General features: G+C 43.3%; 6 protein-coding genes across 6 annotated transcripts; 5 read left to right on the top strand and 1 right to left on the bottom strand.

Moving 5' to 3' along the window:
- Positions 1–361: 361 nt before the first annotated feature.
- On the top strand, positions 362–1912 carry BJ212DRAFT_1305311 (uncharacterized protein; the record flags this gene model as incomplete). The annotated part of the gene is made up of 7 exons (XM_041333744.1): positions 362–622; positions 670–882; positions 1035–1152; positions 1251–1297; positions 1402–1436; positions 1470–1750; positions 1800–1912. 7 exons carry the CDS (start codon positions 362–364, stop codon positions 1910–1912), a joined length of 1068 nt encoding a protein of 355 aa, XP_041185870.1.
- A 3771-nt stretch (positions 1913–5683) lies between these two features.
- On the top strand, positions 5684–6016 carry BJ212DRAFT_1255023 (uncharacterized protein; the record flags this gene model as incomplete). Its single annotated transcript, XM_041329758.1, has 2 exons — positions 5684–5897; positions 5946–6016. Coding segments are annotated over 2 exons (285 nt in total), but the record flags the coding sequence as incomplete, so codon positions are not given.
- Positions 6017–7415: 1399 nt separating this feature from the next.
- BJ212DRAFT_1305309 (uncharacterized protein) lies at positions 7416–8019 on the top strand (the record flags this gene model as incomplete). The annotated part of the gene is made up of 2 exons (XM_041333743.1): positions 7416–7797; positions 7844–8019. 2 exons carry the CDS (start codon positions 7416–7418, stop codon positions 8017–8019), a joined length of 558 nt encoding a protein of 185 aa, XP_041185868.1.
- Positions 8020–8796: 777 nt separating this feature from the next.
- BJ212DRAFT_1287405 (uncharacterized protein) lies at positions 8797–9327 on the top strand (the record flags this gene model as incomplete). Its single annotated transcript, XM_041331989.1, has 1 exon — positions 8797–9327. A coding segment is annotated over one exon (531 nt), but the record flags the coding sequence as incomplete, so codon positions are not given.
- Positions 9328–12165: 2838 nt separating this feature from the next.
- BJ212DRAFT_1287382 (uncharacterized protein) lies at positions 12166–12456 on the top strand (the record flags this gene model as incomplete). Its single annotated transcript, XM_041331987.1, has 1 exon — positions 12166–12456. One exon carries the CDS (start codon positions 12166–12168, stop codon positions 12454–12456), a length of 291 nt encoding a protein of 96 aa, XP_041185866.1.
- A 553-nt stretch (positions 12457–13009) lies between these two features.
- On the bottom strand, positions 13010–15097 carry BJ212DRAFT_1305308 (cytochrome P450; the record flags this gene model as incomplete). The annotated part of the gene is made up of 11 exons (XM_041333742.1): positions 13010–13091; positions 13146–13275; positions 13339–13349; positions 13404–13529; positions 13584–13665; positions 13724–13913; positions 13975–14097; positions 14147–14262; positions 14318–14466; positions 14517–14841; positions 14896–15097. 11 exons carry the CDS (start codon positions 15095–15097, stop codon positions 13010–13012), a joined length of 1536 nt encoding a protein of 511 aa, XP_041185865.1.
- Between the last annotated feature and the right edge of the window lie 194 nt (positions 15098–15291).

Here is a 15291-nt window from a genome sequence, read left to right as displayed (position 1 = left end):
ACCACTTTGTGCCTATTGACCAACCAGTCTTTGGTCAACATATACATATTTGAGACCATTGTCTCTACAGAGAGTTATCTTAATGAGGAACCATGTTCCAGTGTCTAGATGGTTTATCCTAGACAAGTTTATAAGTTGGGATAAAATATAAAAGTTCCAGCTAAGTTAATCACATAGATTGGTTTAGTGAGTCTCCCAAGAACTCACATTATCTACCACAAAAGAAGAAAAGTTGTAGACCGTGTTAATCAAGGACTGGCAAGAAGTCTTATCCTAGTGTAATTGTGGCATCATTACATTTTACACACATTTATATAAGACCCTTGGTTATTAAAACACTGTGAAACTTCAGGCTGGTCCCATGAATCCCTTAGAGGTGACAGTGGAGATCCTGCCCTGTTCTTCATATAGGATCAAGCATCTTCCTGGAGGACCTTGGGCAGTGGCTAGGTGGAGTGCAGTTTTCATTCCCACTCTCATTTCCACTATCAGAGACCAGGAAGAAGTCTGGGGTTGTATCAAGTCAGAAGCAATGTTCCATGCTACTATACAGGACACCTGGGATGTCATCTATGAAGATATCCCCCATACCATTACAAATGATGAACCTGTTATGGCTATAGTGAGTTATTTTTGATGCTATTCATGTCTGACATTTCTTTTTCCTAGGCTCTCCAACAGCTATCAGAGTGGCGCAATTGCATTGGCACCATAGCTGTCACAGTATACACAAACTTCATGTCATTGCAAGGCAATATCAAGACTGATGAAGATTGCAAAGGATTTTCCAAGAGCTTACTTGTCAAGCTAGTATTCCTATATGGGAGCATCACAGAGGAAGGGAAATTGGAGAAACCTTTCAAGTCTGAGCTTATCATTCAGGTACTCACACAGCATGCATACACCACTTGGGGCACTATTGGCGACCATCACACAACAATGCATGCAAAAGGCACTCTCAGTCTTTGCACTGCAGTGGCATGTATTTTCCCCCCCTCTCTTCACAGCACAACTAATTATTTCCTGTGTTTCAGGTGGAACATGCCATCTGCCTTATCACTTCCGAGACACTTGTCAGCAAATTAGAGGTGAACAGTAAAGGCAAGGCCATCAAGGACCCTCACTCTCTCAATAAGTCCTCAGGCAAGATCAGTTAGGCATTAGCGTGGGTATGGGTAGTTGGTGGGTTGGGTATGGGTTATGGTCTCATGACCCACCACTCTACCCATACCCACACCAGATATCCACAGCATGGGTCATGGGTCAAGCCTCAAATGTCAAACTTTGGCAGAATTATGTAAGAACTATACATAGTTTTCTTACAAAACATAAACCTTAATCTCAAGTAATCAACCACTACCTCAAATAGCCAAATCCTTCCCAATGTTTGGTAAATGTTAGCCAAAACCCACAGAGAAGGCCAAGGAATTCTTTCAGTTAGTCAGGAAGGCTGTCAAACGCAAGTGAAGTCATGGTGACAAGCTCACCTCCAACAAGGCCAAACGAGCACCTGTTGCAGCTGCAAGTGACTCCGAACTTGAAGAAAGCTTAGGGCTATCTATCTCAAAAAAGGCTCCCATTAGAAGCAAGAACTATTCTGTTGTTGTTCAAAGCAAAGATGAGGAGGAACTTAATCACGATGCTGACATCGTCAAGATTTCTGCACCAATGTCCTCCAACACAAGTGCCCAGGCCAATGAGTCTGAAAGTGAGACTGAGTGTCCCAAGGAGGATTCTGAGGCTGAAATGAGTTAGTACCTGTACACAAAATTATTGTTTGATTAATATCATGTTTGCAGAGTGCTTGAGCAAAGAATGGCTCTCATCTATCTGCGGTATAGGACCAGCATTTGAGCCAGTGAATTTTGTTGACCATCTCAAGCAAACACCTGTACATAAATTAAAATTTTGATTTGGCAGTCATGTTTGAATATATGATGACCATGCTAATGCAATGCTACAGAGCAATTGAATGAGTGATGTGTGCACAGTGTGTGGATCAGTAGAATGTCTTGATATCTGTTTTTTTCACCAGTTGAGCCAGCCCTAATCTATAAAGTAGGATGCAATGGGTGGGAATTGTCTTGCCAGCTCACATGGCTTTTGCATAGATATGCTTAGATGTGCTTAGGAACACTTAAGAACACTTAGCTCACTTAAACCTCTTTTTGGGAATCTCACATGGCTTTCTCACATGGCCTGGTCATGGGTTTTTGAGCTCCAACTTGATACTGTTGCCTGTTTGAGTGCAGCACATGTCAATAAATAATTGATGAAAAATTGAATGAGAGAACAGGGAAATGGGGGAATGGGCCAAAGGTGTGAGTGGAGCAAGCACTTTTGGTCTGTTCCCCCATTCCCCTGTTCTCTCATTCAATTTTTCATCAATTATTTATTGTACATGTGTCATATGCCATTCCAGACTCTCAACTCTAAATCCGCTTCTCTAGATATCTGGATCTGAGATCCAGATCTCAAATGGTCTGATCTATCTTTATCTCCCTTCCAGAATGCAAACCCTATATCAGCACCCAACCCCATTTAGACTGCCCCTGTCTCTGGACTGCAGTTAACCATGTTTCCCTTTTGATTATTGATCCATTACATACATTTCATTTCCGGTGTTCATTATTTGTGATCTGTCCTACTTACTAATAGACTCTGCATATGCTTCGTACATAGCCTTTATCTTTGCTGACTGATTCCTATATGATACCTACAGTATATAAACCTCCTGTAACTCTCAGAAATACTCCAGTTTGAATATCATCTTAGTTCCCACTCATTCCCGTGTCCCCTGGACTTGAGATAAGTCTTGTGTCATATTCTGAGTCTTAGGATTGCATCCTAGACTACATTTCTGACTCTACCTTAAGATAGTCCATCCTCTGTTAGTTTCTAGTCTGGACTTCATCTGGATTAGTCTTATCCACTTGCCCAGGTAACATCTGGACGTCCATCGGATTTATCTCACGTTTCAGATCTGGATGTCCATTATCCACCCTAGTCAAATCCCGGAAACTCCGGACAACTGTTCTAGCCCCTGGAAATTAAGGGCACATACTTGGGAAAGGGGCACAGTGTATGAGCTGAGGCCAAGCCCTTGTGATCCGACCCCCTTGAGCATGCGACCTTAACAACATGCTAGGATGCAGCCAAGGCCAGGAAGCCAAAAAGGAGTGTGAAGTGCTCCGTTTGCTTCCTGTGCCGAAGGCACAATGGGTGTGAAGCTAGTATAGATTTATAGAGTGCGAGAGTACCATCTAAGCGATTATTGTACCATAACGATCCTCAGGCTAGTTACTACTCCTCTTCATCCTCGTCACTGGCATTCTTGTGCTCATCCTCATCGACATCAAGCTCATCACCTGCAGTGCCCTCCACAACTACCGGTTTAGGTAATGGCACTCCCAACTTACCTTGTGTTGGCTTTTTCCATGCAAGCCGACCATCTTCACGCGTGGGTTCACCTTTTCTCTGCTTGGTATGGTACTCATTGATGGCTTGAGTGATGGCAATCTCTTACTCTTGCTTAGCAAGTTGTTTTTTCCTTGTGACTGACTTTGGATGTCCAACCATGACTGAGATGCGCAGGATATGAGCCAAGGGTGACTGCAGGACAGTGTTTTTTGAGTCTGGAAATGAAAGTCAAAATTGGGTTAGTTTCACTATCTTGCCCCAATAAACACTTTGATAACATATTTTGAGACCCTCGTCTGGAATCCCAGTGGCAGCACATCATTGTGTGTTGGACTTATTTTATTGTACCAAAACTGTACTATGGATATAAATCTTTCATTTGGCAGGATTTCTGACATTGATAATTGAACAATTCCTTCTTGCTGCATTGATTGGTGCTGAGAGAGGGCATGTTTCTGACCTGTAGCATGCATGCATTTTTTTTTTCATTTCTACTTGACAGTATACAAGATTAATGTATTTCCGATACATCTGCACTATTCAATGGGTCAATAAACAAATATTGAGTGTGTGGTAGCTGTTTGGCTCAAATGATGGTGCTGGCTCAAATGCCAGTCCTATACTGTATGCATTCTTTGAGCCATTCCCTACCATCAGACACAAGAATGAACACTGTTACCATGAGTTCAAATGTCTTGTGAAAGGATGTGGCAAAAGAATCTGGCGCTACCTAGACAAAAAGGACACCAAGTCAACCAGCAATATGTGCAAACATGCACGTACCTGCTGGGGAGATGAGACAGTCAAGGCTGCAGATGATGCCAAGAGTTCTGATGTTGCTCACGAGGCAATTGTCAACAGAATCCTAAAAAACAGGTCAATAACAGCTTTGTTTGAGCACAAAGGAAAAGGCAAAATTACATACTCCCACTGGCAGCATACAAAGACTGAAACAAAGTAAGTACTCACTATATAAACTCCTGGATGTGAGGTTGAGCAGCAATACAGGGCAGAGATAGTTCAGTGGGTGTGTGAGAGCGCACATCCATTTGATATTGTTAAGGACCAGGGCTTCCAATCCTTGATGAAGACTGGCTGCCCTGAGTACTATTTACCTTCCCTGTCAACCATTTCACAGGATGTCAAGCTAGTATTCACATGAACACATCAATGAATTGCCACGATGTTAAGGGAGCATGATGGGTGACTCAACTTTGCCACTGATGCGTGGAGTTTGCCCAATCACAAGGCTTTTATAGCCCTATCAGTTCATCTTGAACATGATGGAATACCTATTGCGATGATATTAGATGTTGTTGAAGTTGTGGAGGTGAAAATTGGATTGGACTTACTGTAACATGCCACTGATATGTGGCAGTCTCATTCAGGCATGGTCCTCGCAGAGGCATTCACTAATGTTCTGCATGAATTCAGAATTGATGACAAGGTCAGTATAGTGTTTAATGAAATGTGCAGAATACTCACCTACCTGTGCACCAGATGTTAAGCCTTACTGCCGACAATGTGGCTGCAAACGACATGATGACAACATTCCTTTCTGAGCTCCTTCCCTCCTTCGGTGGTGAGCCAACACAAACTCATTGTTTTCTACATATTGTGAATTCAGTTGCAAAGTCAATTCTAAAGGAGTTCAACTCACAACTGAAGCTGAAATGAACAATGACAGACGATGATGATGATGAGTTGGATGGTGAGTTGAGTGAGGAACTGTCATCAACGTGTGAGGATGATGAGGTGCATGGGGATGACAATGAAGGTATAGATGACGATATAGATGGCTGGATCGATGAAATGGAGGAGATGGGTGCGTCTGAGTGCAAAGTCCTAAGGAAAAACTTGCAACTGGTCAAAATCACACTTGTCAAGGTAAGTGCAACTCCCTTTCACTCACCACTACTAATCCCTCCAACAGCTTCATAAACTTTCCTTTAAAATTGTTCATTCAACAACAGTCTTGCTGCCAGCATGGAAGGGGTTGTTAGAAGAGCTACAATGACTGGTTAGGATTATGCCACGTGATGTGGCAATACGGTGGAACTCAACATATGACTTAATCAACTTTGCCATTGAGTATTGGACAGCCATTGAGGAGATGACAGCCAAGCGTGAGCACAACTTAAGGGTGTTTGAGTTGTCAGTAGAGGAGTGGAAGATTGCATCTGACCTGCAGAAGGTTTTGCAGGTAAGTACACTGAGGATTTCACCACATTGACCAGTGCTCATGCAATACTTAATACTCTAGGTTTTCAAGGACGCTATGACCTTCTTCTCACACTCCACACCCAACCTCACTACTGTCATCCCTACTATCAACCATATTGATGAAATGCTCTTGGCCCATGAATCCAGCTCATCTCTGAATAGCACTGTACAATCTGCACTCACTCTTGGCAAAAAAATACTTGACTGCTACTATTCATTGACAGACAAATCTGATGTGTATCGTGTGGCCATGGGTAAGTGCTCTCCCTGACAGGACTACTTACTTTTGACAATAAGTACAGTGTTGCATCCTCATCATAAACTTCAATATTTCAGAATGGCCCTGTGGGATCAAGATTGGATCAAGACTGCAGAACAACTCGTCTGTGATGAGTTTGATCTCAACTATGCTAACTTAGATGTTCCAGATGGAGGCATGGAGATAGACGACACCAAGCATTCAGTTGCCAAGGTATGTAGCAAGAGCAATCTATTTTTTTCCACTCATACCTATTCACAGGATAAACCTTGCAATATATTTGATGAGCTTCCCGCCCTCACTGCACCAAAGAAATTACAACTCCATCATGAACTAGATGCCTACCTCATGGCTGGTCCAGAGCATGTACTGGACATCCTCGCTTGGTGGCATGAGCATCGCAACATGTACCTGTGATTATCACAAATGGCTTGTGATTATCTTACAATACCTGGTGCATGTCCAAAATTGTGTAATATATTAAAATTTTAACATGTCATGTAGCAACATCTGTAGGTGTCGAACAGATATTCAGCTGTGGTCGCCTCTTGCTCTCCCATGTGCGCAGTTATCTCTCTTCTCAATCCATTCATGCATTGCTGTGTCTTGGTTGCTGGAGCCTTATGGGTCTCATCAAAGACAAGGATGTGTTAGCTGTAGCCATGTTAGCAGATGTTGAAGGTGATGAAGATGCTCTGGATGACGATGGGATAACATTTAGCTCTGACCTATACTACATACCATCATGTTATTTGCCTGTGTTATGACTTTGTGAACTGGTGTTTGCAACCTTCCTTTTATGGAATAAGACCTGCTGGAACAAGGTGTCATGTGACTTTTTAGGATTAGTAGTACAACATTCGACTTATGATGATAATGGGATTTCAACACTAAATGATACTAAACCCTTGGGTTACCCACCATGGGTACAAGACCCACCAAACCCATACTACCCACACCACAACCCATGACCCACCTAACCCTTGGGTGGTGGGTATGGGTATGGGTCAGCTTGTGGCAACCCATGGGTTACCCATGCTATTGCCTAAGATCAGTGGCTCTTGAAAAGCATTCTTGGACACCAATTTTGGTATAATGACCAGGTGCTACATAACATCTATCAACTGCCTGCAAGACTTGGTCCTCCAGGATATCTGGGAATGGGCAAAGGAGATTGCCTTGAAGAGGTGCAGTGCACCCTCCACTCCAGATGAAGACTTGGAGGATGAGCACACACTCATAGGCTTCTAGTTGTCAGTACTGTCTTTCTTGTTGCCCACATGCATCTCACTAACTAGTAGTGTCTTCAAGTTTACTGCTAAGTACTACTAGCCTGTGGACTGGGACTAGGGATACCCTCACTGTGGGTTAGCAACCGAAATTGCGCTGGATTGCTACAAAGGAAAATTCCAAGTTTACTACTGTACAGCTGTCAAGGACTCAAACCTTATCTGTAGTCTAAAGACAAACATAGCTAGTCACCCCTACTACCAATCATACACCCAAGTCCAACATGTTTGGATCCACAAGCAAACAGATAACAAAACTGACAGATAAAGCCAAGGTGGCCCTCAAGGGTTCCAGCAGGAAATGGAAGAATGATGTGAGTAGTATGACCAGTACTAGTGAGCCCAAGAAGGCAAAACCCAACCAAATCAGCAGAAGCTCTAAAGATAGAGACACCAAACCACTATCACCATCTCCATCTGCAGAAGATGTCCCTACTAAGCCCACACAATCCTGCAAAAGTGTCGTCCAAATGGAGGAAGAGGAGGCTGCCATCGAGATCAGCAACACTGACCAGAGCAGCAATGATGGTGTTAACAACGCCAACAATGACAATGAAGATGAGCTGTCCAATACTGATAAAGATGAGAGCCCTAAGGATGAGCTAAGTGAGCTAAATCAATTTGAAAATAATTTTGGTGTTAATTATATCAGAGAGGTTAATGAAAGATTGGATCTCACCGGTGTATGCTTTTTTCAATCCCAAGCCACACATTGTCACCATTGAAGGATGGCATGCACATGAGTTTAAGTGCCTCAGGAAAGGCTGCAAGGCAACTGTTCGTCAATACCTCAACAAAAAGGATGTGCAAAGTACCAGGAATATGTGAAAGCATGTGAAGGCATGTTGGGGCGAAGACATTCTTGTGGCTGCTGATAATGCCAAGGATGCAAATGAGGCACACACTAAGATAGTTGGAAGGTTCCTACGAAACGGATCAATTACCGCATCATTTGAGTGGAAGGGGAAAGGCCAAGTGATGTACTCTCATCATCAACATACTTGCACTGAAATGAGGTATAGTGGTCTTGGTGGTCCATGGAGTCTTGTCTGATGTCAATAACACTAGGGCAGAAATAGTCAAATGGGTGGCAGAAAGTCTGTGCCCATTTGAAATTGTGAAAGACCAGGGTTTTCAGAGCCTGATGAAAACTGGAAGACCAGAGTATTACTTACCTTTGCCTAGTACAATCTCCTGAGATGTTTGAGTTGTTTTTGTGCGCACCCATGAACATATCGCTAAGATGACAAAGGTAAGTTCGCAAACATTGAATTAAAGACAGAAAAAAATTAATGATGCACCAGGAATATGCAGGCAAGCTAAACTTCACCATGGACAGCTGGATGGCTAGAAACCACAAGGCGTTCATCACTTTTTTGGTGCACTTAGAGCACAATGGTGTACTGCTAACTTTTCTGTTAGATATAGTTGAGGTGCCAAAGGTTTGAAGTATTTACTGTGCACACAACTGGCTTGCTGATTGAGATGTAGTCTCACACTGGTGAAGAACTCATGAACACATTTCAAAAGGTCCTGGAGGAGTTTGGGATAGCAGAAAAGGTAAGTTTTTAATCAGACGCTGAAAGGAGACTTACTAATTGTCCACAGATGCTCTGTGTTACCTGCGATAATGCCACTAACAACACTGTGATGGTGGAGAATCTTGCAGAGGCTCTTCCCTCCTTCTCTGGGAGGGCAAATCATATGAGGTGTTTCTTGCATACCATTAACCTGGTGGCAAAGTCACTCCTCAAGGAGTTCAATATGATGAAGAGAGAGGCGACTCAGGCGCTTGATAACAATGTTGGCAGCAAGAGTGGAGAAAGCGAGAATGAAATGGAGAACCTGCCTACAGACAGCTATGCTGCTGAGGGTGCAGAGGACGACAGTCTGCTGGGAGACAATGATGAGGGGTGGATTGATGAAGTGGAGTTGCTGTCTGAGTGTGAGCACAAGCAGCTATGGCAACAAATACTTCCAGTAAAATTAGTGTTGGTGAAGGTAAGTAAAAAAAAAACATTGCACACCTTGATAACTAACAGCACCATCTCATGCAGCTGTGCAAGGTTGCATTCAAACTCATACACTCCACCACCATTCTCCTTCCTGCCTGGCACAAGGCACTCCATTTGTTGAAGATGTCCATCATGCTGATTCCTCATGATGTCACTATGAGGTGGAACTCAACATTCAAAATGTTGAATTATGCTGTCAAGCATCAAAAGGCTGTGGATATTGTGACCCAACATCAGAATTTGGGCCTGCATGAGTTTGAGCTGAGTGATGAGGAGTGGGATATTGCAGGTCAGCTGAGAGATGTGCTTAAGGTGAGGCAATGACGCACCACATTGGCACCACATTGTTTATGACTAATCGTTCCTTTGATCTAGATTCTCAAAGATGCGACTCTATTCTTCTCACATTCGATGCTGAATCACACAACAGTAATTCCAGCCATGGACCTCATCCATGACAAGCTAACAAGCTACTCATGCAACCTGAAATATCTACCAGCTATTCAAGCTGCTGTCTATCTAGCAAACAAGACTCTCAACAGGTACTACAAACTAACAGATACCTCCGAAGTCTATCGAATCACAATGGGTGAGTTTCGTTTGACTTACTTCTCAATTTTTCAAATGCTAATTATTTGTATTGTAGTCCTACATCCCCGCCACAAATTATTGTACTTCAAAAATGCCAGTTGGGAAGATGACTGGGTGAATACAGTGGAAACACTTGTATGCAAAGAATACAAGCGCTCATATGAATGCATGACTGTCAAGGACCCAACAACAACTGAAATTCAGTCAAAGGCAAGTTTGTCCACAGTGTGTTTTTTTTTCTTCCTTGATTTCCGGTACTAACATCACCACAGAGCAAGACCAATATCTTCAATCAAATGCCAGCCCTCGCACCACTGAAAATGATGGACCTCCACAGTGAACTGGACTGCTGTGACAATCATACCGGCGCTAGGCGCATATGATCAATAGCACAGTTCTTCTCACCTTCAGAAAAGGAGATAAAGCATGGATCATTAAATCCATATATATCGACCCATCCACTCTTACTCCAGTCTGGTCCTAGGAATCTGCCCTCCCATGTCCTATCCATGTCCACCTATCTCCGCTGGTGCGTTATTTTTCCCAAATGTCATTGCTAAATGAGCTGCAGGTCTTATTACATGACTACTCATGTTCCACAGCGCATGATGTTTTATTACCTATAGACTCATCACGTGCTCACTAACTACGCTACAATTCTCACCTATGTATTCTGGACATTCACACACTATAATATAAACAACCGCAGTACATATGAATGAGTAGTTCCCTTTCCCCCGGACTCAGCTCTATAAGAGAGTCATTCTCACATTATTTTTGTAGACTTTGCGCTATCCATCTATTTTGCTCTTTCTTGACAATCCTGTGCAATTCGACTGCTCTGAAGTTCCGTACCACTAGGATCATACCCTTGAAGCTCTTACAAGAATACCCAACCCGCGACCGGTAGTTTAGCACTGTTCTTCACTCGTGCTATATCCCTTGCAACCGGCCGCTCCATAGAGTGCAGCTGATTTTGTGCGCATTACATCTGCCACACTGGCATCTGACATCCAATACATTCACATGTATCTTCTAATGGTTCATCTCGCTCCTGTGATATTAACATCGGTCAATTTTTGCCTGTGCTCACAGTCAATTCTTTGGTATAGGAATTCAGAGGTATACATACAGTCCATGTTTAATTTTCTTAGGCCAATATAGGTTATAACTCCTTTGCTCACTTACTTCCCTCGCACATAATTGAAGGAAGTGCTTCAATAGCAGTCCTCTCGGGCCGATCAATTAAACTTGCACCTCTTAGGATAAGTAGTGCTAGTTGCTAACAGCCTAGTACCTATTTCTTCTTCACACCACTATCTGAGTGCCGATGTCAAGGATGCTCCGGATGTTCTTGCATGGTGGTACAAACACTGTGGATCATACCCACACCTCTCGCAAATGGGACTGGATTATTTAACTATCCCTGGTATGTTTTTATTTTCACTTGTGCTACCTACTATGCTATGTCACTAACAAAGTTGCAGCTACCTCAGTCGATGTTGAACAGCTCTTCAGCCACAGCCATCTTTTGCTCTCGCATGTTTGGTCATGCCTTTCCACATAATCAACATGTGTGCTGCTCTGTCTTGGATTCTGGAGCAAGCTTAACCTCATGAAGAGCGAGGATGTCGTGAATGCGAGTATGTTGCCTGATCTGAAAGCAGAGGAAGAGGTGGGCCTGGAGGATGGGTGGGATCAAATTATCATCAAGTAGCTAGTTATTTTCTGTCGTAGATTACTATGAATTTCGCAGGAGACCCATGGGTATACCCTTGACGGGTGGTACCCAGGGTCTCATTACTCATACCCATCAAAAAACCCATACCTGCAGTGAGGGTCTGGGTATATCTTGGGGTATGGGTGGGGTATGGCCTCTGGTACCCCAGGGTTTACCCATGCAGATCCCTAACTGGGACTGCAACTACTCTTCACTGCTTCACTGCTTCGTACTGCTACTGCTTTGCCGCTTCATTAATTTGCTGCTGCTATTGCTTCTGAAACTCCTCTTTAGTGTCTTTTTTCAACTTTTTCTATACTTAATCTACTTGTCACTTGAAATGCCATGTTTTGCAGTCATTTTTCTCTCAAAAAGTGTGATTAAGTCGCAAACAAGTAGAAAATAAGTAAAATAAGTGTTATTACTTGCTGCTACTTTTGCTAGCACTTGCACTACTTACATTGAAAAAAGGCCAAAATAAGAGTGGAAAAAGGTCCAGTCAAGAGGAGGCATCTGCTTTTTCAACTTAAAATTGCTTGTGGCAAATGGGTGTTGCAGTTCTTGTGCATGGCTTATCTGCACCTTTTTGGGAAGTTAACCAGTGACAAGTTACCAAAAAGGCAGTTCAAGAAATATGTGAATTTACTGATGACTGGTCACACATATCCATGTGCCCTCGTTCAATGGTTTCATTGGATTGTAGAGGAGCGAGACAAGCTCACAGGCATGTGGATGGTGGTGCCATTTCTCAATGAGGATGGCTCTCATGACTTGTCAATTATCCATATTGACAGTATTATCCATGGTGCTCACCTACTCCCAATATTCAGTACTCAGTTTGTGCCTCAGGGCCTTCAATTTCATGATTCTCTAGATGCCTACCAAGGATTCTATGTTAATCATTTTATTGACCATCATGCTTTCGAGTTGGTGTCTTAATGTATTTCTTACTTACAAAGTGCTTTGAATTTAACATTATCTTGAAATCACTTTTCGGCTCTTAAGTTATCTGAGTGTCTTAGTCAACTTGGAGCTAAGACACTCAAGTCGTGTTCCAAGTCAAAACAAGAACTTGGATGTCTTAGTGGACTTGGGCACCAAACCAAGTAGAATAAGTTCTGAATAAGTTAAATTAAGAGGCGTGTAATTTTACTGATGTGAGGAGTTACAAAAGATTCATTGACAATATCGCAGAACCCCAGGAGTGATAGTATCCACCATTTGATCATGAATATTAGATCACGTCTAACGGTAAACATTTTCCGACTCTGGTCTGAAATCTTTAATGCAAAGACAGCCTTGTAAAAATCAATAATTTGTCCCAAATTTGACTGTGTCTCAAGTGTGATGGCCTGTCCACAAAAAATCTGCGGAAGAAACCGATTCCCTGTACACCGAACTCTAACAATCATATTGCACAACTCCTCGTAACGTACAAATTATGACGCACGGTGTGATTCCCGCGTGTTCCTCCGATCTCACTATCATGAACTTAGTAATTAGCCTCTTGTTCAATGAGCCCAAGAGCAGTTGCAGAACGAGGCTTGATAGAACACTTGAAGGGTTTGGGGTGGCTTGGAGTGTGTTAATCCAGACAAGCGCCGAACGTGACAATATATGCGACATACCTGATTGTACCTGGTGAGGGTTCAACATTGGGGGTGATCTCAATACCATTCTCGACAACCTTTGAAATATCAAACACGGCCAATGACATCACAGTGGATATCCAAATGGAGGCTTCAGCAAGGTGGATACCTGTACACCAAAAGCAAGTAAATATCAGAATGCTGTGGGTTAACTGATGCGAGTTGAATACACCTGGGCAAATACTGCGGAGCAGAAAATTAGCATTCCGATCAGATTCAGAACCAACTTGTGCTTACCGTCTACCAAAGCCGAAGCACATTGTGCGAGGCTCTGTCTCAGGGTCCTTTCCATCCTTAGCCAAGAAGCGTTCAGGATTGAATTGCGAGGGGTTAGCATATGTCCGTGAATCGTTGAGCATGAACCTGTTGCAATTCAGAGCATTACATTTTGTTCATCAGTCGAAGGGTAGTACTAACCAAATGTTAGGCATTACAAAGGAGCCTTTTGGAATATAGTACCCGTCGTGGATATCATCTTCAGTCACACAGTGGAGGAAACCTGTCATTGAGATACCCGTCGTCAAATAGTAGTAGTGTCATAAACAAGATTCTAATACCTGTAGGAGTGATAACGCTCCAGCGGAGGACTTCTTTGACAAGTGCATCGGTATAGGGGAGGGAGTCTCGGTCGGTGAAGGTGGGAAGACGGTCAGGACCGACAACCGCATCGATTTCAGCCTGAGCTTTCTTCTGCACATCAGGGAAAAGTGTCATGGCTAGAAAAAGCGAATATATTGCAGAAACAGTCTGAGGAAATAAGTTGGTACTCTTAGAATATGTCGATTGAAAGATGCAGGGATGGACTAACCGTGTCGGAACCACCGCTGTATAGGGAAAAAGCAGACCATTTCACAGCGTGGTCCTCTTCCGCAGACATATCACGGCCTTCCAGGAGATTCGAGGTGAAAGACATGGGGGCGGCGCCATCAGCCTGTAAGATTTAAACTTGACACATGATCGCAAAACTGTAAACAAGTCACCATCCGATCCTTCACGGACTTGTGGGGTGCAGACACCATCTCTTCGAGGGTTTCACGCCATTTACGTGATATGCGCTTGAAGCTAGCACCGGGGAACCACGCAGGGACCTTTGCCACTGGAATAGTAAGGTCATTGGGAGCAAACGCAAACGGCGGAATAATGTAGCTTACAGAATGGTAAAATATCGACCATAAAGGCACCGGGAGCCGTGGCCTGCGATACATTGGCTAGAACGCAGTTTGCAAGGTCAACAAAGGGATCATTGTTCTCTTTCACTTCGTAACCATGAGAGATGCGCAAAATAATCGCGCCAGCAGTGCTACAGTAAAAATTCAGGATCGTGTCATTTCGAGGATATACAATACATACTGTCGGACATGTTCCTGCAGTTGGTCGGGTTTCGCAAGCACACGCTTCAGGAATCGACGAGTCTCAACTTCCTCGACCACGTTGTATACGTTCACTGCGGCACGACTACCGATAACGCGATGTAAGTTCTTGCGTTGCTGGCGAAAACTATCACCATAAGGAAGGAAAGCCATGGAGTCCTTCCAGCCAACAAGTTCGCCAGCCATGGGAACAACAGGACGGTCAGAATACAAAGTGCTTTTACTGTCCATCATCTCCAATGCAGTCTTGGAAGAGTTTAACACAAACATGTGCCGACCCAGAACCTCGATATGCGTGATATCACCTATAGATGAGACTTTCGAAAATGCATGATTTTGGAAAAAAGGAAGGCATTCACCATACTTCTGACCCCACTCAGTAAATGTGAGCCAGGGCTTGATGCGAGGCATATCTAAAATATTGTCAATGAGAGGCCATCCCCGGGGACCAGGTGGATATGGTGCAGGATTCTTCTTGATGTTCACCTGCTTTACCAGATAGATTCCGACACCAGTAAGACATAGTAGGTCCAACCAAGTAACATTGGGGATTGTCAACATGGTCTACTAATAGCAGATGACGAGCAACTCAAGAACTGGGATGAAGAGCGAATTGATCAGATAAGTGGATATTTTGTATTTAAGATATTGGAAGGACACGTAGCACGAGAATTCTGTCGGAAACTAGGGGTTCACTGTGCGAACTTATGACCTGGCGGCCAAGACGTACCTGCTCGGGAAAAAGTGTACATGAG

This window comes from Suillus subaureus, assembly GCF_016647635.1.
Source record: "Suillus subaureus strain MN1 chromosome Unknown BJ212scaffold_117, whole genome shotgun sequence".
Classification (NCBI taxonomy): Eukaryota; Fungi; Basidiomycota; class Agaricomycetes; order Boletales; family Suillaceae; genus Suillus; species Suillus subaureus.
Note: the sequence above shows the minus strand (reverse complement) of the source record. Positions and strands in the feature narration are given on the sequence as shown.